Source organism: Ixodes scapularis, unplaced genomic scaffold (assembly GCF_016920785.2).
Source record: "Ixodes scapularis isolate PalLabHiFi unplaced genomic scaffold, ASM1692078v2 PGA_scaffold10__122_contigs__length_95168666, whole genome shotgun sequence".
NCBI classification, from domain to species: Eukaryota; Metazoa; Arthropoda; class Arachnida; order Ixodida; family Ixodidae; genus Ixodes; species Ixodes scapularis.
In genome coordinates, this window is record NW_024609836.1 from 93568280 (window position 1) to 93595224 (window position 26945).

At 50.2% G+C, this 26945-nt stretch overlaps 1 protein-coding gene across 2 annotated transcripts in view; it reads left to right on the top strand.

Moving 5' to 3' along the window:
- Positions 1-26945, top strand: part of LOC8042919 (tau-tubulin kinase 1) — a 35012-nt gene extending 8067 nt beyond the window's left edge. Inside the window, exons 2-9 of one of the 2 annotated variants that reach the window (XM_029979217.4) lie at positions 7590-7870; positions 12136-12350; positions 13864-14034; positions 16325-16423; positions 17354-17625; positions 19875-20127; positions 21118-22994; positions 24142-26945. In XM_029979217.4, coding sequence (XP_029835077.2) covers positions 7666-7870; positions 12136-12350; positions 13864-14034; positions 16325-16423; positions 17354-17625; positions 19875-20127; positions 21118-22994; positions 24142-24223 — 3174 coding nt within the window. In that variant the 5' untranslated portion in view covers positions 7590-7665 and the 3' untranslated portion in view covers positions 24224-26945. The remainder of the gene's footprint in view (positions 1-7589; positions 7871-12135; positions 12351-13863; positions 14035-16324; positions 16424-17353; positions 17626-19874; positions 20128-21117; positions 22995-24141) is intronic. The other variant, XM_042288735.1, reaches the window with a different exon arrangement.

Genomic DNA, 26945 nt, shown 5'->3' on the forward strand with positions numbered 1-26945 from the left:
ATTAGAAATTAAGCGAAATGTACAGATTTGATGAAAGTTAGCGCTTCAATAACCTCTTTAAAATGAAATTCCTCGGGCCAGTCAGTAACTACAGAGCTGCTGAACGGGACACTGCGGACAAGCCTCGTATATTTGCGAGGTTTTTGTTTTGTGTGCGCGTCTGATCTCGTCGGCACGAAACGCCAAATCAGGTACCTACTCATTTCTTGTGGTACTCTAGTGGTTGTTGTTCTTGTTGTTTTTCCTACATTAATCCACCTTCTGCGGCGCATAGCTAAGCTTATATGTACTTATAGACAACCGCGTCTGATGCGTACAACACGACCAGGTCGCCATCTCTGCTGTTACAACCTGAGGAAGAGGAGATCAAAGCGCACGGGGACGGCGCCGAGCTTTGACTGGAATGACTAGCGTATGAGACGCAAAGCCAGCTAATGCCGAGAGCCGGACGCCGGCGTTCGAAAGCGTTCGAAGAATGAGCTGAGACAAAGGCAGTCAGCTTTGCGTCTATCCGCTATTCATTCAAGTCAAAGCTCTGCTCCCTGGCGCCCCCTCGCGGTCGCGTCTCTTCCTCTCTCTCAGTTTCTACCGTTATGCAGAGCACAAGTTCGTCTGCTTCTTGCACGGGGATTGCAATGATGTCAAAACACCGAGCTCTGATTGGCTGATTGGAAAAATTTAAAAAAAAATAGTGGGTAGACCTCGACGCATCTATAGCATTGAGGTGTACCCACTATCCTTTCAAACGGAGCCAATCAGCGCTCGGCATCGTTCTGACGTCACTGCAACTCCTACGCAAGAAGCAGACGACTTTGCCCGAAACCGCAAGATCCACCCCCAAGGCCTGCGTTTGAGCTCAGACCGGAGACAGGGACGCTTGCACACGGACTGACTCACTCCGAGCCTCCCTCTCGTGCTCGTCTACCGCAACGTTAATCATGGCGTTGACCCAAGTCGCTCGCTTTTTATTTGGACAAGTTCCCAAACCTCCCGAATGGCGTGCCTCGGCGCATGTCTGCAGGTGCCCATTTCCTCAAACTACGAAAAGGGGGGGACGATGTGGCCGCGGGTGGGCGTTTTTCTGAAAGACTCCCCGGTAATTGTATCTCGGGCTTGTTACGTGTGCTTTTTTTTTTTCACTTTCATTTAAGCGTCCAACATCTTTAACATTAACTACCGCTGCACGCACTTGCCCAGCTTTTACTCCGCCCCCTCGGACGCGGTTCAACGCCACGCAATTATACTCCGGTTCAGCCATATAAGCCGATAGTACGGAGGGATTCTATACGCGCTCGAGGGGCCAATCAAACTTCTCCCTGAAATCACGTGACCCTGCTTTCCGCGCCTGAGTATGGGCGAGGTCGTGGTCACGTGGCGAGATAGAGAGGTATGACTGATCCGACGAAAATGTTGCAGCAAGAATAGGGAGTTTTAGGATAGGGTGCCTCAACGCTTGAGGGCCCCCGAGCAGCGTCGGTGTCGCACGGAGCGTGCGCGGACCTTCTGCGCATGCGCGCTACGACGCCCCACACTGCTCGGGTGACCCAAAGCGTCGGAATTTTCCATTTTAAAAGTCTCAAAGAAATTTTCAAATAACGGGACTGGAAAGCGGACTCGCAAAGCGCCTCGTTTAAAGAACTTTCTTTCCCGTCTTTTTTCTCGCCCTGTTCCCTCGTACTTTTGATATTGCTTCGGCGTACCAAGCGGCCCCACCGTCTTATTCTACCTACGAGCCGCAGGTCGGAGCCCCTGAAGCGAAAGCTCACCTTGCAGAACCCAGGGATCCTGGGTTCAATCCCCGCCCCTGCCCGTTTCAATCTGGATGAGAATCGTTCCGGGGGCGTGCGGTCATGTATCACTACTGCGTGATGCACGTTAAAGGCCCGAGGCTAGCAGTTCCACTGCACTGGCTAAATGTCAGGTCTACAGTTCGATTCAGTGTCGCCGTACGTAACCTCAAAGGCAGGCCGACCTTCCACTGTCTCAACACGAACGTCAACATCTTGAACACCCTAGATTTAGGAACAAAATAGTGAACAACATGCACAAACCTGCGTGTGCGTTGTTCACATTTTTGTTTCCAAGTGTCGGGTGTTCAAGGTGATGAAATTTCACCACCTCGCCCACATGTTCTTTGTTACTCTTACGAACGTCAATTTTTTTTTCCCTGTTTTTTACCGAACACCCACTCGTCCAACGAGCACTTAACTTCCACCGCACTATCAGGTTAGGCATGAACGGCGTACAGCGGTCCCCCAGTCCCTAAGCTCGTCCTCCCAAATGCTGGTGCGTCGTGTCGATGCGTACAGCAGACCCGATGTCCGATGACAGAGCCAGTAGCGACGATGCCCCCTGGGCGGCGACGCGTGGACGCAGCGTTTGGACACCACAGGGACCGAAGGAAGCGTCTAATCACCCTCCTTGGCGCACCTGGGCTCATTGTTGCTGGGTTCGACGAACATAAATCAGTCCGAAGAGCCGTCATGGAGGCTCGTCTGCGCGCGCGGGATGGAGCGGAGTCACGCACACGGAGGCGCCTCGGGACTTCCGGCACCTCCGGACAGCGCGGTCCGCGCGTGGCTGGTAGGCACACGCGACGAGACAAGCGAGCGTGACGCAGCGTCCGCCCGCCTCGGACAGTTCGAACCGTGGCTCTCGATCGTTCGCTTTCTTCCAACTCTATGGCGCCGCGCCTCCGATTGGTGCGTTCAACGTCCTATCCTGGCCACGCGTCGAAAGTAGGTCCCGAAGCGGCAAGAAATAATGACGTCACGAAAGCCGGAGTGTCGTCGTGCTGAGGCTAGCTGGACGAGGCATCCAGCTAGCCTCCGTGGACCGTCAAGCTACAGACCTGCACTAGAATCGGTGCTTTGCAGCGTTCACAACCTCTACCGTAACACCGCCAAGATGGCGGCCAGTGACAGTGTGAAACTTTTATGGCTTCATCGGGCGGAAATCGAGAAACCACTTTTGAGGATAACGCACCCGTCGAAGAAAAACCGTCGAAAAAAGAGCAAGTATAGTACGTGTTTAGGTAATAACGAATGCCGTGGCTGCGACATAAATGCTGTTCGTTTTCAAAGTCCCATTAGAATCTTCAAGCTGGAGTTCACACTACTCCTAAATCGAAACCAAAGACACGATGTTCGTAGCAGACATGATAACAAAGTTATCTGCTGGCTGGTCTCAAGCATTTCTAAAGATTCTTTCATATACAAAATGTTTTTTTCTTTAACGCAGGCTAAATAGCTTTTGCGAAAAGTAATCATCGCACAAAAAATAGGTTGATGCTGTAGTGATCTGTCCCAAAGAGCCCATTAAGAAAACAAAATTATTAACGTTCAGTGTAATTGAGTGATGTAATTACCTTAGAGTAATTAAAGCTTTAAAGGCATAAGGTTTTGATTAGTAACTCGATGCGAATCATCGAAAACTACTACATCCGCCCACATTCCGAGTATACAAGGCGCGAGCAGCATTTTATGGCTTTCTGAAGAAATGCTCAATTCGGACGCGTTTCTAGGTTTCGGTTTCTTATCGGAGCGCATGTTCACGCGCATCTCTAGGCCAGTCAAAACGTGCGAGGAAATATTCGCCGCCACGCATCGTGCGTAGAAGAGGCTAGAGCCCCCGGACCGTCGCATGAGGTTCGCCTTTTTGACGTCGGTACCAGTGTCAGGACGCACCTTTATGTGCCATGCGTGTCGGTGCACGCAAGTTGTGCGTTTTGGCCACGGGGTTTGGGGATTGCTGACGTGAAGAGGCACTCCGATAAGAAACCCAAAACCTGGAAACTCATCTAAATTGAGCAATATTTTTTTTGAAGGTCTTAAAATTCTGCGCGCGTGCCTTATATCATTGTAATAGGGGGGGATTTAGTAGTTTTGGATGATTCGCATCAAGTTTCTGTTTGAAATCGTACATCTAAAGATAATAAATAAAAATATCATTATTAAAAAGTAATTTATTACATAATTATACCGAACGGTAATATTGTTCCCTAATGGGTCCTCGGCAGAAACCACTACGGCATCAACGCATCTTTTTTATGTGCGATGCGTAGTTTCTGCAGGATCGATTTAGTCTCTGTTTTTGTAAACACCCTGCACATATAAAACAATGTGCCCCCCCCCCCCAAAAAAAAAAATAAGAAAAAAAAATAATATGTGTGTGTGTGTGTGCGTGTGCGTGTGCGTGTGTGTGTGTGTGTGAGTGTGTAAAAATAAATTATGCACCACCGAACGCTCATTATCCGCCAAAACGTAGCTCTATAGGTCTCAACCAGATGGCAGAGTTTTATCACTAACCGTTCCCATTCAAGAGTTATGTGATTTTCCGAAGTTTTTAACGGGAAAATGAGGCCCATTCTTCCTATTTTTGCTAGCTGTCCCCTACGGCTCCATGTCTTCGAGAATTCTGTCCCCGGTAATGGCTGCTGCTGACGTAAGTTCATTTTCCCATTGAACATTTTAGGAAAAATCACTTATAACTTTTGAATAAGATTAGGGTTAGTGCTGAAACTTTGGCGTCTGGTTCGCACCTCTAGCGCTGCGTTTGGGCGGAGGATGAGCATACGGTGATGCGGTAGCGGCACCAAACAGTCGAGCTGTTCCCCTTTTTGTTCCCTCTGCATTGGAATAATGTGTTTTTTTTTTCTTCTATTCTTGCCATAAAACAACAAAACAAAAAAAAAACGCGCATACAAATTGAGAATGATGAATACACCACCTCTAAAGACACCTTTGTGAAAAGTTTCATAGCGTTCGTTCGCTGGCTTGTTTATAAAGTTCCTTTTTTACGACTGAACAACGCTCGGGAACATCTTTTAGGGCTCAACAACCAAAAGAGAGGAGAAAGTGAGGGGGAGAAGGTAAGCTCTCTCTCTCTCGGAGTAGCCTTGCTGCGGCGGTCACGTGGGCGTGCCCAGTGGGCGCCTCCGGCGCCCGCGCTCCGTCGACGCCACTCGATGTTGGGATGGGGCGCCTAAGCGTGCACGGGGCCGAGGTTCCCTTTACACTGTACTGGCTGCACTTCCGAAGGTGAGCCCAAGTCCGATCTGCCGATTCATAATAATAATAATAATAATAATAATAATAATAATAATAATAACAATAATAATAATAATAATAATATGTGTTTTTAGTTTTTGTTTATTGAAGAATAGCGGGATAACAAGGAAGGCAGCTGTATGATCACTTTGAGTTTTATTTTTCACTTCCTGCCTTAACGGGAGTTAATTTTTTTTTATTGGTCATTGGACATAAAAATATACGTAGAAAAGTGCTGGCCCAGGAAAGCAAAAATGCTTATATGTGGAATCAGGCACACGTCAAAACACTATGCATCTTTAGGCGTTACGAGAAGAAAAAAAAAGTATTAGCGAATCAAATCATAATCTAACAGAACTACAATTGTGAAGTAACAATGTTTATAGTGCGGTCATACGAATCCATTCGCGTTCATCTATTTGCCACACGAATGGGTGATAAATGAAGCCAAGACTCTGGTAAAGTGTTAAATATCGGGGGTAGTTAGTGCCGTCTGTCTTTTTTTCTCGTAACTAGTAAATATTTAAGGAATAACAATTTTTTTGGATTCCGCAGATTTCTTTTTTTATTTCATATTTAAAATTGTTTCTATATAGATTGCTAGTTATTGTCACGTACTTATAAAATTGATTGAATTATAGTACATCTAGCGTTGTAAATGGCAAAAAAAAATATTTTCCCACGTGTAGTTTTTAGTAGGCATGGGGTTCGAAAGCGCACACTTTAGTTGCTTTTGAGAACTTTGGGGTCGTGATTCATTATCAATTTTGGACGAATAGATGAAAGCGCTACCGATATTGAGTTTATTTCAGTTGCGGTGTCAACTGACCCTGTGGCAGCGTCAGCTGACCATCTGACCAAATGGCAACAAGCAGGACCTCTTGGTTTAACATGAACCGCTAAATTGCTCCATGCACAATATTGGCGGCGCATTTTTAAAATTTTGTTCTTGTTATGAAGAACGCGGGATCGCATTCGTGGGGTGACACGCAGAACGTTACCGGATTGCGACGTGTGTTTATGAAGAATGTCTGGAATATACTATTTCCCCCGCTTACTTACTTTGGCATCGTCTTTCTTCGCGAGCGGTGCACACACACACTGCACTCCGACTCTTAAAAACTATATCTTGATGCTTGGTACGTTGCTATGCTGCCCGTTGCTATGCTACGCCGCTAAAAGCCACGTGGGCAGTTTTGCTGCTCCATACGCAGAAAGACCTAGATAACCTCGGGGGGGCTTTTTTGTTTATTCAGTTTGCAAGCTTTCGCCATCTTCTTAAAAGGAGAAGCTATTCTTTTGCTCTTTCCTCGTGGCGAGGGGAGCCGCCGAGTAATGGTCGCCGGGATCCACGGGCAAAATAAAAAAAAAACTACTATCCGCCCGGCCTGCGATTTCTGGGATGCTTCCCCGCATACTGACTCGGTATGTAGGAAAGCCAGCTTCTCGGCATTACGCATCCCCCGGTTGGTGTGGTATGGCCGCAGCAAAGACGGTTCTTACGTTTTAGTTATTTCATTTTTCATTGGATGGCAGACATTTGGCGTCTTTCCTTCTGGCGTCGTATCGACGCCAGTCAGCAAGCTCAATAAAACTGGAAATAAAATAGAAAAATATATAATTTTGAGCGGAAGTATGCCCGCGAGCTGGTTTCGAAACAACATCGTCTTGGCCGTTATTTTATTTCCCTTGACTTAGTGTTTAGATTATGATAATTCAGGATTTTCTTTGACCTTGATCGTCGAAATGCATTTTTTTAGAGCGCAGCTCTTAAGTGCCCGTTTCCGGCTTGAAGGGCGTCGCCGTTGCGGTCGGCGTAACCGCGCGTTGCATTACGGAACGTTTCCCATAATGACGTCACACGTAACGTCACGTGTAACGTCACCTTCGTGACGTCACACGGCGGCTAAATTTGGCGGAAAATGTTCCCGCTAAATTTAGCGGAAGAATTTTTCCGACAAATTTAGCAATACATTTTTTGCCAAATTTAGCGGGGAAATTTACCGGGCAATTGTACCAATATTTCACGGTAAATTCTCCTCCGTACCCTTCCCTCCGTGCCGTCCCCTCCTCATCCTCAAGAGCTGCGTTCTAATTCGGCATTACAAAAAAATTGTAAACGTCTTTTTTTTTTTCTTTTTTTTTAGACACGGGAAGAAGGACGTCTAAGGCTTAAGCAACCGAGGTACTCCAGCGATACATGGACTTCAGCTATTTAGTACATAATAATAACAGCGTTAAAAATAGTAAAAACAAAAATACAAGAACACTCTGTGGGAATTGAGCATAATTGTGCCTGTTCAGTTCTTCCATCCTTCTTTCGCGTTTTTGCACTGTGATTTTATTGTAACAAGCAAGATAGGTGGACTGGCTAGGCAAAAGAGTAAATGTATTTTCGTTTTCTTATTTTTTTTCATCCAGTATCTTTTTATTTTCGACATACTTTTGCTATTGGAACTAAATATAGACCTTTCCTTTCGGGGGTTCAGCGCATCGTTTGCCGCAGCATCTGACGGAGGGTTCTCCTTTGCCGGGATCCAGGTACAGCTATAATGGCGAGGCGTCGTGCGATGACGAGGAGGACGACCAGCCCAACGAGTCCAGCTGCCGGCCCACTATGACGAGCGAAGACCTGCTCCAGCCTGGACACGTGGTCAAGGAGCGCTGGAAAGTGGTCAAGAAGATCGGCGGCGGAGGCTTCGGAGAGATCTACGAGGGCCTCGACCTGGTCACCAAAGAGCTGGTGGCGCTCAAGCTCGAGTCCGCCAAGCAGGCCAAGCAGGTGCTCAAGATGGAGGTGGCCGTGCTCAAGAAGCTCCAAGGTAAACACACTCCCCCCCTTTTCTTTTTAATTTTCAGAAGCATGGATCGCGTTAATGGGGGCCTCTACTCCCGCAAAGTTGCTCCCCGCTACATATAGCGGGAAAATTGACGTCACCTGACACATACGGCAAGTCAGTTTCCCCGCTAAACTTAGCGTGGAAATTGACGTTATGTGACCCATACAGATATTCAGTTTCCCTGCTAAATTTAGCGGGGGAACTTTGCGTCACGTGACCTATGCAATAAATCAGTTTTTCCGCTAAATATAGCGGTGAAATGGGTTAATAGGGAGTTTTCGTAGACCGCGTTTCCCCCTCCGCTAAACCCTCCGCAAAGCCCTCCGCAACGAAGAAGCTGCTACTGCGCCTGCGCGCCGATGGACTTGACTATAAAGTCTGGATACCGTAGCGGGTTGCGGACAAGGTCGTGGGACTGCTGCGAAAACAATCTACGAAAACTCCTTTTTCGCTCCTGTAAACGACTGTTTAATGTATTTTAAACAAATTTAAACGAACGCGCATTAAATAGTGCATACACGCATTTTAACCCCTCGTAAATAAACGTCGGGGCCAATTTCCTTTTTTTGGAATCATGGAATGTTTTATAAGACTCCCGAAAAGTCGTTTATCCGTGCGTCCGCGCGTACCCAATGGCACGTGACGCCACGTAAGACGCAATGATGTGGCAGTCACGTGACAAAGTGACGCCACGTCACGCGACCAGATCGCGTGACGTCGGGTCGCGTTACGTTACGGTGCCGCGTGACGCCGCCACTCGATACCGTAACGTCGCGTGACGCTCGTAATTCCTCTAAACAAACTTAAACGGCAGCTCGTCAAGTACTTTGTTTCTCGCAATATAGAACCTTAAATAAAAACGTCGATGCATTCTTTCTGTTTTTTTTTAGTACGAGCGTGACGTCACGCGCCTGCGGTGGCGCTGCTGTCGGCACTGCGCATGCGCAGACGCTTTCGCCTCGCGCGAATGTGCGGGCAAAGGCGCGTGCTTCTGTGTAAACGGCGCCTCGGTGAGCTTGGTGGCGAGATTCGGCAACTTCCATCCGTTACACCTCCACGCCCCTCAGTAGCCAGCCCCGTACACACGCTCAACTCACTCGATCAAGGCGCACTAACCGCGCGCGCGTTAGGAGGACCGACACCCGTTTTAATGGCGGAGATGATGTGACGGACCCGGAACGTCTCCGAACACATTATTTTTAGTTCGCGATGGCGGAAATCGGATAACCTCGCCTCGCGTTTTCTACTCTTTGTTTCTTTCGCTTTAGATTCGGTTTTGTCCGCCCGATGATATAAAGGGGGATATGGCCGAGTTATTTCGGTCGTCTCGCCGCTTGTATCCGTTCCCCCGGCCGTGAAGGGGTTCATCAGTCAGGCGCGGCAGGCAACGCGTGGCTAAGAGAACTTTGCGCTTCCTGGATGCTGGCCAAACCGTCTTTTTTGTTTTCTTATTGGTATTTCGGCGGGGTCGTTTTATGTCCCTCGCTAAGTGCATTGACCGTACTCGGTTGGCGTCCAGGTGACTCCTCTAAAAGTGTCTCCGCCGGTGCATCGCAACGCTGTTTTTTTTTTTTTTTTTTTTTTTTTGACGTCGGAGGATACAAGGCGCGCGATAGCAGAACCGAGAGCCACCGAGTTGACTGCCAGAAGGTGGTTGGAGGCCGCTTTGCTTACCCATTGTATGGTCCGTAAAATGTACGGCAAATATCTAGGCCATTGTGTTGCGTGCGTGAAACTCTCTACCATCACAAACGTTTAGCGATACCTTCAGTTGCCAGACGCCTATGTTCACGGCGCTCCTCTTCAAATAGTTTAACGCGTATCATGCGTACACTCGATAGGTGTTCCCAGAATGAAGCGATACTGCCGCTAATCGGGCTGATAAACATGTCGATCTTCTAGGGCCTTCCATAGTCTCGTGCTCCTCTCTCTCAGTGCGCACAGGTGGTGGAGCTCCTCCTCGCCTACCCCTCTGGTCACGTGACCTCCCCCGTTAATCAATCAGCATCGAGTACCTTACTCCTCCTTTCCCACTCGTTAACCAGTCAGCGTCGAGCTTCGCGGCCACGCTTTTATCTGGGCTTCGCGAAGTGCCAAACACGTAACCAAAGAATGTTTCACGTTAAAAAGCAAAGGCCCGTTCACACACTTGTGTTTGCTTGCGACCGAGTTCGTGCGATCTCTTTCGACGAGATAACAGCACCCGACAACCTATATTTGAAATCGTAAATCATCGTCACCTCGGGAAATTTCAAACGAAATATTTCAGGAGTATTTTATAGGGTTTAATAAACGAGAGCACAAAGATGTCAGCCTGCTACGGGGACCTCCTCTTCGTACGAACGGCGAGGCTGGCGCTCAAACACGCGATCCATAAACGTCAGTTGGCAGTTGGCGCTCAATTCATTACTTTCCTCGCGTGCCAAACGCTCGGGGAATTCCCGGAGAATCCCTTATCACCGGTCAGCCCTCGTCGGGTTCTCTTGGAGCCCCGCCATTGCAGTTTGGGGCCAAAGGGCTCCAAACGCCCTATCTCAAAGGCGGATCGGCCTCTCGCCGTACGAACATTAACAACGTCCAATTTGTTTATTCTTTTCCGCAACCCATCCGTCGACGAGATCAGATACACCGTGGTGCGTGACGTCCACGTATGATCCGTGGAGCGCTTCCCGACTGGTGTTACGGGCCGAGGGACAAATCGAGCGGCGCCCAAAGGGTGACGTCGCGACATTCGCCGTCTTTGTGTCTTCTGCCGGCTCATCCGATCGAGCGCTACAGCGCTTCGCGACTTGGCACTTTTAGTTCGCATGTGTACGTCTGTGTGTCTTCTAGGCTTTGCTGCCGCTCGGACATAAGGCGAAGTGCGGATAGGTACATGTTGTGCCTTTTAGAAGTACCGCCACCAAAGGAGTGGGAATACGGGCATACCGGCTCGGATAGCGCTGTGTCATCCCTAGCCTCGACGCTGTTAAGAGAACCGGTTGCCTTTCCACTGTGGTATTCGCGCACCTTAAGGTCCGACACCCCTTTGAAACGCCAACCGCGTGACGGTGCATGTTTTAGAAAGAAAATGGCGGCTAACAGGTGTAAATGAACTGAAAAATGCCATTGTGTTTTTTCGGTAAAAGTGCATGGTCACATGTTTTTTACAAAAATACAAATAAATAAAAAGAACGGGGCTCCGTTCTTGCGATATTTCGCTGCATGGTGCATAGTATACGTCGAAACGCGTTGTCTTCTACGAAGTCTGTCATTCTAGCTAAACACGTCGTTGCCTCCCCTCCGGGGTCTCTTGGGCACGTCCAGCAGGGTCATACGTCAGAACGTCGCCGTTTCTGACCAGCTCCCTTCGGAGCTGGTCGGAGAGAGGGAGAGAGGCGCGATAAAGGATAGCAGGTTAAGTACAGCGTGTCCCCAAACACAAATTACATCGTTTTTTGTTTTGTTTTTTTGTTTGTTTCTTCGTTACAGGAATCGAGTGCGCATCGCCGGAAGCTTGGTCTCCGCCCGAATGTACAGCGCTAGTGGTCCAGACCAGATGACAAAATATCAACACTAACCGCGTTATCTTACTCGAAAGTTACATAAGTAATTTTCTGACACCTTTATTGGGAGAGTCGGGTTCGTCCCTGCCGGTCGACGCCATTCATCTCCACGTGTTCGTTGGGGCTTCGTCGGCCACCATTTTCCTATCGAAAGTATCCGAAAATTGCGCCCAACATTTGATTATGATAACGGTTAGTTCGGAAACCTTGGCATCTGGTCCGCACCGCCATAGGGCTACATTTGGACAAAGGCTGAGCGTTCGTAAAAACAAAATTTAAAGTTGCAAAAAAAAAAATATTTTTTTTTTTTTTTGGGGGGGGGGGGACGGGGGGGGGGGGGGGGCATTTTGTGGATAGGAGGAAAGGATGGCACAAACGACAAATTCCGTTTCACGCTCTCCACTTTCCCCCGTTCTACCCTGTCCACCGTTGCCTGTTTCCTCCTCCCCCATGGTGAGAAAAATCTTCTGCCTTGCAGAATCTCGAGTCTGGTCGTCGGCCTTCAAGATTTCTGCAACAAACGCAGTGTCTTTCGTATGCGATGTTTGGGCAGCGTGACTGCGGTTTTACGGGACCCTCATACATACACGCTCGAGACTGTCTGCACACTGTCTTTTATTGTGACGTATTATAGCGGTGGAAACACGGCTTTTTTTCGAGATTTAGAAAAGAGACCGTGGGGTGCTTTTGTTTCTTTGGCAGGTCGAGAGCACGTGTGCCGCTTCATCGGATGCGGCCGCAACGACCGCTTCAACTACGTCGTGATGCAGCTGCAGGGCAAAAACCTGGCCGAGCTGCGGAGGTCGCAGCCCCGCGGCGCCTTCTCGCTGAGCACCACGCTGCGCCTGGGGCTACAGATCCTCAGGGCCATTCAGAGCATCCACGAGGTCGGCTTCCTGCACAGGGACGTGAAGCCCGTGAGTTGGGACGTCGTGACTGTTGACACCGGCTGCGTGGTCGTTGGGATCCAACCACTACTTGGAGGGGGGGGGGGGGGGAGGGGGGGGGGAGGGGGGAGGGGGGGGGCACCCTCTTTGAGTTCCTTTACTTGTCTCTAACCGCTCATTCACACTGGAAGCGAATCCGCGTTCGCAAAGCGGTTGCGAACGCGCTTGTATAACGATCCAGTACAATTGCGCGCGCACTCGATGACATCAAGTGCGCGTGCAATTGTACTGGATCTTTATACAACCGCGTTCGCAACCGCTTTGCGAACGCGGATCCGCTTCCACTGTGATTGAGCGGTAAATGTCAGCTGCTGATGTTAAACTCGCGCAAATTCCGTTGCTGTTATTCTTGAAAAACAAAACGTTGTTCAATTTCAGAATTACTTATGTTCCTCTTTTTTAGTTAACTTTGAATGTGTTCGTATATAAGTCCTTATGAATCCAGATATATTATTCGAGAACAAAGACTCTATTTCTCTTATTTCAAAGCTATACAATACAAAAGTTTCAGGAAGAAATTATTTCTGTTTAACTAGTTTGCATATTAAAAAGTTTTACAATACGGGCGTTTTCATAAACCAGCAACAATTATCTTATAAAGTTGAGTAATATGGATTCTCGGGCGAGTTGTTTACTGAAACTTTCGAGACACGATCGCGCTTCAAGACAGGGACGAGAGTAAGAACGAGACATCACAACGCGCATTGCGTTGTCTCGTTCTTACTCTCGTCCCTGTCTTAAAGCGCCTGTCATGTTCTCAAAATTATCTTTTACTTTACCTTAAACGAGTCATGAAACGATTTTCCTACTTCTTCCTCCTTAGCTTTAATCCTCAATTCAAATGCGAATTGTGAAATCACGTCGTCCTGACATTCTTTGACACCGGTGCGATGACTCCTAGCTTCCACCGTGTTTTTTATGCACACCATAGAACTTGTCATTCCCCAGTGATGATAAGTTCCGTCTGGGCACTGATTGGCCACGAACGCGAATCCAAATATTCGTCGACGGATGGATTGTTGACGAGCGCATACGTCCGAGGGACGCAGTTCTTTTGTCCAATGCGTGAGCTGGGCTCTGCTGACGTCAGGTTGGCACCGCTGACGCGCTTTGGGAACCGCGGATGTATCATAGTGAAAAGGCGGAGAGCTTTCGAAGGAAAGAAGGTACAAAATAGTCCGCTATATTTTCAAATGTTCGTACCGAAAAGCTGACTTTTGACACTCTAGCCTCTTTCTTTTGGCCAACTAAGCGATATGCGATTAGTAAATTCTCAATTTAAAATAATTTATCCCATCCCAAAATTCGTTTTATGGCCCCTTTAATAAGGAAACCCTCCACTGTAGATTTACTCCCGCTCGGCGAAGTTATTCTACTTTCCGTGTTTTCACTTCGTGGGGCCCCATTATCTGCGCACATGCGTCGTGAGGAGTAGTGCACGCTTCCACTGAGTCTCGGTCCTGTCCGGCCCTCACCTCCGCAGTCCAACTTCGCCATGGGACGGCACCAGCACAACTGCCGCAAGGTGTACATGCTGGACTTCGGGCTGGCCCGGCAGTACGTGACCACCACCGGGGAAGTCAGGCCCCCCAGGGCGGCCGCCGGGTTCCGGGGCACCGTTCGCTACGCCTCCGTCAACGCCCACCGGAACAAGGTGAACGCACGTCCGAACCCTGCAACGAGGACCTCGGTAGTCCGTACACCGCGCGACATAATTAGCGCGGACCTAACGTCGGCAGTTTTTAAGCGTTTTTTGGATGTGTGATCTGCTATTCGTGAAGCCTGATAAGCGTGGCCGCGGAGCTCGATGCTGATTGGTTAATGGGGGAGGTCACGTGACCAGAGGGGTAGGCGAAGAGGATCTCCACCAAATGTGCGCACTGAGAGAGAGAGAGAAGCTGGAGGGTATGGACGGCTCTGGAAGATTGCCAGGTTTATTAGCGCTGCACACGAGAAGCTCAGAGTATCGCTAAACGTTTGTGACGCTAGAACATTTCACGTTTGCAACACACTTGCCTAACAATTCAGATTTTTCTTTTCTTTTTTTTTTTTTTTTGCATTTTGTGTGGAGGGAGTGACATTGACAGACGCTCCATCTGAGTTGACACTCTACGGTAAGCACAATTCACCACGCTACTCAGATACAAGTTAAGAACACGCCCTAAACATCACCACCAGTCGCTGTTCCTCCGCGATGAGAAAATAGTCCGCTACGGAGGTTATTGTGTTTTGATATGTAGCGCGTCGTCATATAATTCGTCATCACTACTGTCTTTACTGGTTGGTCAGTGAAATGATTCCATGCCGTGTCTGGTACGTGGTGGTGTTTATTTGGCTCATTTTAGAGGGCGGCTTTCAGGCGTGGCCGTTTCCGCGTATAACGGCGTCGCCGTCGCCGTCGGCGTAACCTCGCTAAATTTAGCGGTAAAACTGACGTCACATGACCTCAACACCAGTTCAGTTTCCCAGCTAAATTTTGCGGGAAATTGAATTGGTGTTGAGCTCACGTGACGTAAATTTTCCCGTTAACTCTAGCGGAGAAAATTTGTTCATGGGTTACGTGACATGAAGTCATGTGACGTCATTTTTTCCGCTAAATATTGCGGGGAAACTGAAGTGGTGTTGAGGTCACGTGACGTCAATTTTTCAGTAAATGTAGCGGTGAAACTGCGAAGATGGGAGGGTACGCAGGAGGAAGAGGGGGAGGGTACGCCGGAGGAGGAGGGGGAGGGTACGGAGGAGGAGGGGCATACCCTCCCCTCCTCCTCCTCAAAAGCTGTATTCTAATTCGCATTACACAGATTTGTAAACGTCCTTAATCTTTCATATTGTATCTGACTATAGTAGCTTTTGTGGCAGCCTCCGAGTTGGAAGAGGAACGCGGAAAAGACCGGCAATCGCTTGTTTGTGCGAAGTGTTTCGCGCTCTGTACCCTCACCGCGACACACTCAGAAGCTCGCCGTGAGCACGCACTCAGTAACAACGGGCTCAGCTATGGCGACCAATGAATACCACCTACCTTTAAAACTCCAATCACAGGTCTCCATTTAACCAGATCAGCCAATAAGAACTGCGATTGGTTACGTCCTCCAATGGCCAAGCGGTTTCGGTGGTACAAGGCGCTAAAGCCTTTCTCGTTACTTATGGACTGCAGCCACACCAGCTCGGAGCACGTGGAGCGAAAGCTCGCGCTGCAGAACCCAGGGATCCTGGGTTCAATCCCCAGCCCTGCCCGTTTCGATCCGGATGAGCATCGTAACGGCGTGCAGTCCCCCCCTACTGCATGGTGCACGTTGAAATGGCAGGGCTAGCGGCTGGCAAAATTTTTCATCTAAATCTGAAACACCAGACGCCCACTGAGGCAGACGAACTTCCGGTTGTATAAACATACACACAAGTCAATTCTTTTTTGAATAAGTACCTATCTAGGATGAAGACGGCTGATCGGTGTTTTGAGTGCGTCAAGTTTAGTACTCCATAATCAAGAACTTCCGAGAGTGTATGTCGTGCCCCCCGATTCCTTAGCAGTAGAAGGTAATCGTGTGTTAGTTTTCTTGTTTGTTTCTTTACTAGAGGCACCAATTATCACAGATACATATTTTACGCTATTATTTTACTCGGTCGGAAAGGATGGTACTGCGTTTTTTGTGCTTGACCTGAGCACGTGCCAACAAGCCAAAAAGACAAATGATCGTGATCTACGAGACACGGCCGCCAGAAAAACAAACAACCAAATACAACGAGAGCTTCAACTAAGAATGCGCGCAAACTGTGCAAACTTTGCAGTGACGTCGAGCTTTGAGCAGGGGTACGGCTGCTGTCGTCATTTCGGGGTCGGGTTATCGGGCCTCTTCTTGCGTAAAGGGGATGCAGCCAATGGCGCTAGGGCCGCAATGTCCGTTTGCCGGCCTCCCTTTTAACGCCCTTCGTGTGTCGTGACGCAGGAGATGGGAAGGCACGACGATCTCTGGTCCCTGTTCTACATGCTCGTGGAGTTCGTAAACGGGCAGCTTCCGTGGCGCAAGATCAAAGACAAGGAGCAGGTGAGATGTCACCGCACCGCACGGAGTTCGATGCGCAAGGACAGTGCGGATCTCCGGAGAACGAGGAATTTGCATAGACTTATTTTCTTCCACGGTCTGTAAAACTACTGACCTCCAGTGTCATTTGTCGTTTCTCTCGTGCTAAGCAGCACCATTTCTTTGTTTATTTTAAAATTTAAAAAACAGAAAACGGAAGGGGCATGACAAAATGCCTATCAAAAGCGGTCTTTCTTCCCACCGAAGACCAATAACCATACTACGGCTATAGGGCATATAGAAGGCGCGAGCGCATGTTCCTGCACGCTACTTCCGCTGGTCGAGTTAACACACGCGTGACCACCGCCTTCCAAGGATTTGACCTTTCTCTGGTCGTCCAAGCTATGGTGAAAGGAAGAACAATTTGGAACTGCGCTAAAGCTGCGCAGCGCTGTCAAAGGCACAATCGCCAGAAAGAGAGGCTCAGCATACCGCTTCGTTCGCACAACTATAGCTTCCTCTATACTAACAAAGCCTGGCAGATCGCCACGATAAGCGGCCTCCGAAATTGAAAAGGTAGAGCGGCAGACAACGGATGAGAGGAGGAGCCACGTGACGGGCGCCCCGCTGCGGCGAGACGCCGAAACACACTTCTCCCGAGCGATGGAATGTCCGCTCGTGCTCCTCGCGTTCCTCGCGCTACCGCTTCTTTTCTCGTCTGGTTTGCAAACCATGTTTCGGATCCTCACCGCTGCAAAAGCTGTGCGCCAAATACCATCTTCCCCGAGAAATGCTCTGTGCTACCAGATCCTCGCGCTCCAAATCTGCGACCGCGGGCACTCTATAGCTCTGTCGTCAAACTGCCAAGCTTTGCGAGTATAGAGGAGGCTACGGCACAACGCGCTCGAGCAAGATTTTCGTAAAACAACGTTGCGCGTCTCTGGCGTCTCGCAGGTGGGACTGATGAAAGAGAAGTACGACCACCGGCTACTGCTCAAGCACCTCCCATCGGACTTCCGGCAGTTCCTGGACCACATCTCGTCCCTGGAGTACTACGACCGGCCGGACTACCCCGTGCTGGCGGGACTCTTCGAGCACTGCATGAAGCGGCGTGGGGTGCGGGACTGCGACCCCTTCGACTGGGAGAAGGGTTACGCCGACAACTCGCAGACCACCACGGCGCCCGCCCTCACGCCCACGCTGGGGTCGAGGCCCGCGCAACCGGGGTGAGCGATCCCCACTGCCCTTTGCGGAGTCCCAGCCCTGGGTCCCAGCCAGACGGGCCTCGTGTTTTTTATGGGGCCCCTTGAGTGACGTCCGGGACTGACAGGGACAGAAAAAATACAGACCTGTCAATGCGAGCATTTCGAAATGAGAGTCGGAATATACGACCCCCGCCAGCTTGGAGTTCACTCCCAGGTGCCTCTGATTTGGAAACTTCAAGTATCGTCCAGAAATAGCTAATACACGTCCATCGCTGAGGTACTTATTGTAGATATCTTACTATCACTGGCATATAAGTAGGGTTGCGTGTTTACAAATAAATCCGTAAAAATCCGTAAAACACTCGCCGGTACATCTTACGTCAGTTCGAATGTATCTAAAGAACTAAATTTTGAGGTCACAGTGACAAAAAAAAAATAAAAAAGGTGTTTTAGAAATAAACTTTATAAGAGGAAATGACCTCAATTTCCTTTGAAATCTAGTACTGACAAAAGGGGTTGCCTTTGAGCTCGTCAAGGTTCCTTCAGGACAACGGGTCATGGCACAGCATTATTTCTTTTAGGGACACACTAAAAGAAATTTTGAATTTCAAGGAACTGGGAATCTAACAAGCGTTTGTCCTGTGCACACGATTCTACTTTGTCTTCGTTTCTTCTGCGCTGTGTCGAATCCTCTAAGCATGAACCAAGTAGCCCGCATCGCCACCCCCGAAAATAAACTCCGATAAACCCCGAATTTTCAGCGAAAAATAAACTCCGAAAAGCGCCCTGCGAATTTCACGAGAAATAAGCTCCGAAAACACGGAATCCTATACATATAAGATCACTTTCGTCGCCTTTTGCCTGCTGCCATCTTTGTCTAACGCCTGTGTAGCGCGTTCTGACCATAGCCTTAATTGACAGTAGATCTTGTTGGTGGATTATCACACACCGCGCACGCGTCCACGGCCCATTCACTCGGCATTTTTTGTCTGGGTGATAAACGCCGGAAAGAGGTGTAGTGACTGATGTAGTGGCCCAGGCTGGGTGTGGCTTCCCCCGCTTGCTTCCCTTCCCTCTTTGGCCTTTTTATCGTTCCCGAATCTCGTCGATTCAGGGGCGATAAAAGAGTTTTTTAGGGAACCGTTTTTTCACATCTGCTACGGTACGATGAGCCCTTTGTTACGCACTGCGCATGTGCGAGTCTTCTAGGGTAGCGCATGCGCAGTTCGAATCGAAACTCGGGACTGGCCATCGACGTTCCTTAAAGGGGTACTCCACCGATTTTTTGAGCTACCTCAACTAACTATATTTTCTGACCCCCGGCCTTTACTCTCTCCGGTATGCTATTTAGAATCGCGAAATTCATAATAGTTATTGCGAAATCGGCAAATGAAAATGATGCAAAAACCAACATTTAAATATACGCGCGCTTTTCAGGGCCGTGACGTCAGTGGCAGGCAGGCTTGCCAGTCGAGCAAGCAGCCAAAAAATAGAATATGCCGATCATTTGCTCCGTGCTGGAGCGCGGGTACTGTAGCGAGCTTCCCAAGCATTCATTTGACACCATGAAACTGCTTCGAAACAGTTTAAAACAAAATCTACAGCCCAAAAGTGAACCCCTGCCTTCCACTGACGTCACTTTTTCATTGTTGCCAGTAGACACTTCGAGCTTGAAAAACACGGTGAGGACCAAAACTGTAAATTCAATAACTTCGCGAAAAAACAATATTTTGACCTAATATTTGGGATACTATTTTCGCGATGTTTGTTGGTTAGTTTAGCAAAATTTGAAGCAAATCGGAGACAATGAAAAAATCGGTGGAGTAGCCCTTTAACCTGTCAGTCACGATTAATTTTATCAGTGAGCTACTAAGATTACTTTTTTCAGTAAGGTACCAAGATTGCTTTTTTTTTTTTTCATCAAAATACAAAGTATTTTAATGATCCGTGATAATCTTAGTGAGAAAAAGAAGATATACTTAGCTGCTCCGAGCCGTCTTTTGAGAGATGATTTGTCAAATCGGCCTATAACCGATAAGACCGATATGGTTGAAAAAACCCCGAGACTGCGGGTAAACGACACAACACTAAAAAGTCTCTTGTAGAGACTTTTTAGTGTTGTGTCGTTTACCCGCAGTCTCGGGGTTTTTTCAACCATGTGCAATGTACACCAGCTCGTTTGCGCCCTTACTTTTTGTTCAAGACCGATATAACCGATATACCCGGTCCGTGTAACAAAGGTCCTGAATGCCTGTGTGTGTCGACCGCAGGAGCGCTCCGCAAGGTGGTGTCGGGGCCACGGAGAACCAACTAGAAGAGAACGTGATGGCCAGCTACGAGGAACGTGCGGACGAGCGGCAGCCACAGCAGCAGCCCCAGCCGGCGAGCAGGGACGGTGTCCCCCCGGATGCCCACATCCGGCCCCCGTGGGAGGGCCTCAAGAGGGTCCCCGGACCGGCCCCCGCCGCCCTCACCGAGAACAACAACCGGAACAACAACGTCCTGTCCCGGGAGGAACTGCAGGTGACAAAGCACGGAACCTTTCTGCGATGGCCACGGAGGCACACGTCCTCTGGAGGTGCACGTCCTAGCTTGCCCGAGGAGCTAGGTGCATGCTGTCCGCGCTGTTACACGGAGCAAGGGAAGGTCCGTCGGATGCGACTGAGAACCACGTGGAGAAAGTAAGGGGGGTACGTTGGTCCGGAGGAATCCCCTCTTTGTCCAAAGGTGAGGTCGCTTTCGTTTTGCGGGGAGTGGCCCCCCAGCGGGGATGCAATCGACTTCTCATGGCGGCGCTCAGTTGCTCCGTGTAAGAGCTTTGTGTCGTTGTTCTGCACGTAGTGATCGGAATATGAGGAGGTATCGAGCGAGCTCCATGTACTCTCGAAGTTGAAGAACTGCCTGTTTGGCTGTTTCTTTGGTATATCCCAATGGCGCTCTAAATATGTAGCATTTAAGTCTTCTGTGACATCATAGTTACGTCACGTCAGAGCACGTAACGTCAAGCCACTTGACGTGACTCTATGGTGTCACAGTGTCAGATCATGCTGTAATGTGAACACCGTGACGTCAGGCCACTTGGCGTGACACCATGACGGCAAAGACGTTGAGAAGTTTACGTGAACACCGCGTCGTCGTCCCGGTGTTCGCGTGATGACGTCACGGTGTACTTTTTTTTAAAACACACAATGTCACGTGAACACCGTGACGTCATCGGCGTGACGTCGCCATCGAGGCAACATCCCACTGACACAAAAGAGCTAAGAGATTGCCCTATAAATGCTATGCCTTTAATAATAGGCCGGCCGATCCAAGAATCTAAGCAGCTCGTGGAACAAACCTTAGACGTATGCATGCCACTCCCTTGATATTGATCATAATTCGGTCGATCCCGGTCCCTGACTAATCTGTAGCCTTGCTTTTCGGCATTATGCGTAGGGATTGTCGATGAAATCGATGATCCCGACGCATATTTAAACTCTACAATCACAGCTCGCCACTTTGTCGTTCCAGAAGATCGTCGTCAAGGAAAAGACGGCGGATAACTCCGGCGTCGAAAACGGCCACGGCAACGAGACCAGCGATCGGCCACAGCCGCCTCCACGGATACAAGTGGACGCCGGTCCTCCCGTGGCACCTCAGGAGGCACCCGTGGGAGAGCCGGCTCCGATTCGGCAAGAACTGCCCCTCAAGCTTCACGCGGGAAGCAACTTCGAGGAGAAGCCCACCGACGAGGAAGGCGTCATCCAGGAGCCATCGTCCAAAGAGCCGGCAGAGCAAGCCCCGCCCGAAGATGTCCCCAAGGCCCCGGCAATCACGCCTCCTACAGACCCCAAGGCTCCTCCGACGGAACAGCGGCAGTACCGGCGGCTGCACCGCAGGCCGTACCACCGCGACGTGTCCCTCACGCAGTTCGCGGTAGCAGATGACGACAACATCTCGGCGATGCAGCAGGTGACCAAAGGCGCCGCGGCCGCCATGACGCTGGCCTCCAAGTGGCAGGCCTCTTTCGACGACAGTGAGGAGACCGACCACGACGAGATGGACGACAACGCGCCGTCGCCCGAACACCGCGTTCTCAAGCGGGACTCGTCGGGCTTCGCTCTCGAGAAGCTGGCCCCGGTCAAGGCGGCCGGGCAAGAGGACGACGAGAGGCGGAAGCGACTCGAAGAAGGTCGCATGGTCATCCTTGAGGACTCCAAGCAGACCGTGCGGCGCGCCCTATCCCACAATCCAGCGGGCTCCGAGCGGCCCCCGCACGTCACCCTTGCGGGCTTCCCGCTGCAGGGCCCCGTGCCGCTCGGGCTACCGCGCGTGTGGAGCTGTCCATCGATGGCCTTCCACATCAGGTCCCACCTGCAACCGCCGCTGCGCCAGCAGGCTTCGTTCGATGACAACGTGTACGAGGTGGACGTGGCGCGAAACGTGGCCGCGCGGTCGAGCGAAGAGACCGAGGAGCGCCGGGCGTCGCTCCCTTCCATCCACCTGCGCACGTCCGAAGAGGAAGCCCCCGAGGCCAGGGGTCCGGACGAGTCGGTCACCGAGAGCAGGTCCGTGCAGCGGTCGGCCAGCGCCCTGCCCCGGGGCATCCTGAAGAAGCCCAGCGTGGAGCGGTCCTCTTCCCTAGGAAGCCGCAGGGACGACGTGTCTGGCGCCTCAGCGAATGAGTCGAGGGACCCGCAGACCCCGGAGCGACCCTGGGCACCGTCGGCCAACGGCGTACTGACGCGGCTACAGTCCGACGAGCAGTCGGTCTACTTCGACGCCCCGGCGCCCAGGGAAGACCGCTGGTCCATGGGCAACATCGAGACCTCGCTGTGGCGCCAGTACCGACGCTCGGGCACCGACGCGGACGACGAGAACTCCAAGGACGAGTACGAGACGCCCCCGCGGGACGACCGCCAGATGTCGGTGATCAGCCTGTGCGAACTGCCCGAGGCCTTCCGGCTCCTGGGCCTGCACGACGGCGGCGGCGGCGGCCGGTCCGCCGACGAACTGCCGTCGCGGATCCCAGTGGCACGGCGGAGCCTGCTGGCGCGCCGGCGGCCCAAGTCCATGGTGGAGCAGAGCTCGCTAGGCGTGGGGCGCGAGGTACAGCGCAGCAGCTCAGCGGGGCTCGTGGTGAACGGCGGTCGACACCCGGGTGACCGCTGGGGTGGCATCCTCCACGTGCCCGTGGTGGTCCAGCTCACGGCCACCGTCGGGGTGGACGACCCTGCTCCGGACAGGGGTGGCGAGTCGCGCATCCCTCGGCCCCGAGCGCGTCAGCGGACCCCCGAGAGGGCCCCGGCGCCGCCCCACCCGGTGCCCATGGCGCGCTCCTGGACCCCCCGGGGGGAGCCCCAGCCGCCGCCCGGAAACCCCCCGCCCAACCACTGCGTGCCGGCCAGGTGCGTGGGAATCGAAATCTGGTGGCAGGGCTCATGTTTCTTTGCTCAGATGAAAGAGCTTCTCTCAGCTCGAGCAGTAGTTTGATTCACACTATGCTTTTGCATGTTTTTTGTTGACAGTATGCTGTAGGCACTGGGTAAAAGTGGTGGCACCACCAACGTTGCCAGTTTTCCTTGCTGTCGTAATACTACCTTGCGGCACAAGAACGACAGAACGAAGGGAAGATTCGTTTAATCGGCAGTGCCCAATCGACTTCCAAACACGGAGCGTGAGTACTTTCTGAAGAGAAACGCTTCGGACTGTACTTACACGCCTCGGAACAATGGATTAGAAATTTTTCTAATGCAGCTTGCTCAAATGTTTTCTGCACTACCGTCGGAAGTCTTTGAAAAAAGGTGATAAGGGGAAGAGATCGCCCTCTCTTTCCTGCATTGTGTACTATCAAATGGTACTATAGAATTCTAAAAAAATGTCCCGGGGAGGGGGTAATCGTACCTTCTGTTTCCCTGTTCTCACGTATGGTTCGTAGCTTATTCGGGACAAGAACCGGTGAACACAAAAGATGAAAGGGAAAAAACGCAGACAACCTAAAACTAAAAACAAAGTAAAAAAAAAAAAAAAACAGACAATTACACACACCCATTTGAAACCGTGTGTTGTGTGGTTGTCTTTTTTTAAGTTTTGGGTGTTTCATTGTGGAGTAACACTGGGAGCTACGGTTTATTATTTATATGCCCCCGCTATTGCATTTAAACTTCGGAACTTGGCCTCGCGGGTGTCTACTACCAGTCTGTAGTCGGTGACAGGTTAGGAGTTCAGAAGAAGCTCCTCCCACCTCTTTTCACTTTAGCAGAAGGCTGGAGAGGAGGTGACCTCCTCTGCTAAGGTGGAAAGGGGTTGGAGGAGCTTCCCCTGCACTCTTAAAGGCCGACGACCAGACTCGATATTCTGCGAGGCAGAAAATCCTCCTCACTACGGGGGAGGAGGAAACGGGCAACGGTGGACAGGGTAGAGGAGGGAGAGGAGACAGCGGGGGAAAAGTGGAAAGCGCGAACTGGTCGTCGGTCTTTAACCTGTCTCCGGTTGTAGTCACAGAAGGCGGTCCCGCATGAGTAACCGCCTTTCTTGTCCGTCATCGGCTCGCAGGAGACGCCGGTACAGGCCGCTGTCCCCAAGCGACCTGCAGACCACGGGCAGCGAGTCGTCCCGCGGCAACTCCCCGGACTGACCTCGATCCACGCCGGCGGCCAATTCCAGTAGGGGCCCCGACCCCCAGCAGCAGCAGCCTCACACCGTGCTTTTCTAGTCAATCTCTTCTAGTTCGCCCTCCGCGCTCCCGAGGCACGAGACAGTCTGTGTGCGTGTGTGTGACCCTGCGAGTGTCCCAGTCGGCCAGTGCCCGGATGTTCCCGCGCACGCGCCCCGCACGCGCGGCGCAAGTTCTCCCAGTGTGCGCGGCATGTGTGCGGTGGTCGATGCCAGACGAGCGACTGGGCCCTCCCCGTGAAATTCGTGTGCGTCGGTGTTTCGGACCGTGAGCCCGCAGGAGCACGGAGTTCTCAATATCCCAGAGGGCTCAGACGCAGGCAAGGTATCTCTTCGTACAAGAAAAAAGGATGTATAGTGTGTTTTTAGGTTATTGCGAATGCCGTTGCCTCGGCATAAATGCTCTTCGTTTTCAGGGTCCCACCAGAATCTTCGACCCACAGTCACACCGCTCCTAGATCATACAAAAGACAGGAGAACATCCCTGCAGACAGTTTTTTTTGTATGACCAGTATTATACAGGACCTTCGTGCAAGGAAGTTGCACGTCTCAGACACTCTCTGCAGATCGTGTTAACGTACGATATGTGAGCGGTGTGGCTCTGGTTTTAGGGCGCGTCCCTCCCTCTATGACGTCAAACTTTTACAATTGTCCCGTGTTTTGGTTGTACGGGCTTGGTCTTGTGTTCAAACTTCCCAAAGTTTTGTTTTTTGCCGCAGAAAACACTTACGCGTTTTCGAGACGTCAATTTCTGGGAGTCAAATTAATCACGAGATTCCCGATAGGACATTTTAAGGTAAAGCTGTACATTGCTGTATGTTTCATTTGAAGCGTGAGGCGGTGAAACTGCATTAGAGTTCTATTGCGGCTTGTTTCTTGTTGAGTTTCCGGCAGCTAATATATTATTTTGTTTTTTAATAGTGTCCACCGGTGATGTTCTTTGTATTTAATAAATGCTTATCTATATAGCTATAGATTTAAAACACCGCGCTTTTTCGGTACGAGAGAAGGTTTGATCAAGAACGACTTGTACGGTTCTTGTTGATAAAGTGGAAATTTTATTTCACTTGTCCTTTTTGGAAGGCTCGTTTCTCACCGGCGGAGGCCGCGGGAAAAGGGGATTTCAAGCTCGACTACTTGCGGCGATTTAATTTTTAGTTTGTTTTTGTTTTAAAATCATCATCGTAACTGGATAGTGTAGGTTGACAAACTTCCATGGACACATCCTCGCAGAAGTTGAGCCCGTTCGCTCGCCCAATGTTCGTCGCCAAGCGATTGGAGCGCCACCCTCCTTTGCAGGCTGCGGCTGTTCTCTCTTCACTGTGGATGCCGAGACCAGGGTGTAAGATAGACAGGTGGGGAAACGGCCCATAGAAGCCTACCGCAGCGCCGTGACCGGATTGTGTACTCGTCTGCTTGCGGGTACCCCAGATTTGCAACAGATGGCGCTGCGGCGAAAGGAAAAAGAATCGGATTTGCGTGGAACTCTATGGGAGAGTGCGCAAAATAGACCGAGAGCACGACAGTCCTCCACTGAAAATTCACGAGAAACCATCTCTGTCAGTTTAGCCGGTCGCCACCGGTCGCCCACCCGGAGTGACAGTTCGCGGTGCTCCACACAGATGGCGCCACAGAAAAAGAGAAAGCCGAGGGGTACACAATCCGGTCACTCATTTGGCTCTCGTTTCCCCACCTGTCTATCTTACACCCTGGCCGAGACGTTCCTCAGGTTACAGGGGACAAAAATATCGGAGTTTAAAAATGAAATCTGTCTTGTTGAGAGTTTGTCAACCGAGTTGATCCAGTAACGATTATTCGCACCCATTTATTTACCTTTACCAACTCTTCGGTGCGCCACCTCGCGGCTTCGGCAGGCGATTTACGAGGGATGTGGCCTGGGGCTTTGCGACGAGAACATTCATGCATGTTCCTTGCACTGTACGTGCGGGTTTATCTTGTACCATTTCATCCGTTAAACTTTCCCGTCGACCAAAAGATACTGTACGCAAAACGATCGGAGGCTCGGCACGATGCATTTAGATATATCATTTCGAGTGCATATTTTCTACTCGTACTAATTCCATCTCTGCCTTTAAACTAAAAAATTGAATCAAACAATAAAGTTGACTTTTCTTTGTTAATTCTTTCACATGTTTATGTCTATGCAGTCTATGCAGTAGCGCTGTTAAGAAAATAAACTTGATTGATGGTGCCCACTAATCTAGCCTTAACTCCTGTTTTTAGAAGAAAGAACAGCAGAAAAAATAGTGCAGCTTGCACCTGTCATTTACTGGAAGTTAGCGCGGTGGAGGTACCATGCAAATGAGAATTAATTGCCGAAAAAAGAAGAGTTCCAAAATTCAGGAATTTATGCTTATTTGGTCAGTTGTAGAGCAATTCTTGAAAGAATGCTCGTTGTATGTTTACGCTTTTTTTAATTAAAAAAAATTCTATAATGTGATTCAGATCCGCTTGAACAGAAGAATTGAGGTACCTATAAAAGAAAAATGGCCATACCACTTTATACTCAAAAACGTGTGAATCATATCTAGTTACTACTTTGAAATATCAGCGTTCATACCTTTAGTGCTAAGTTCAGCCACTATATTCTGCGCGACTTTATTCTACGCGAATTTCGTCCTCTCGTACGCATCACAACTTTTTAAATCAGATAACGGCTGAAA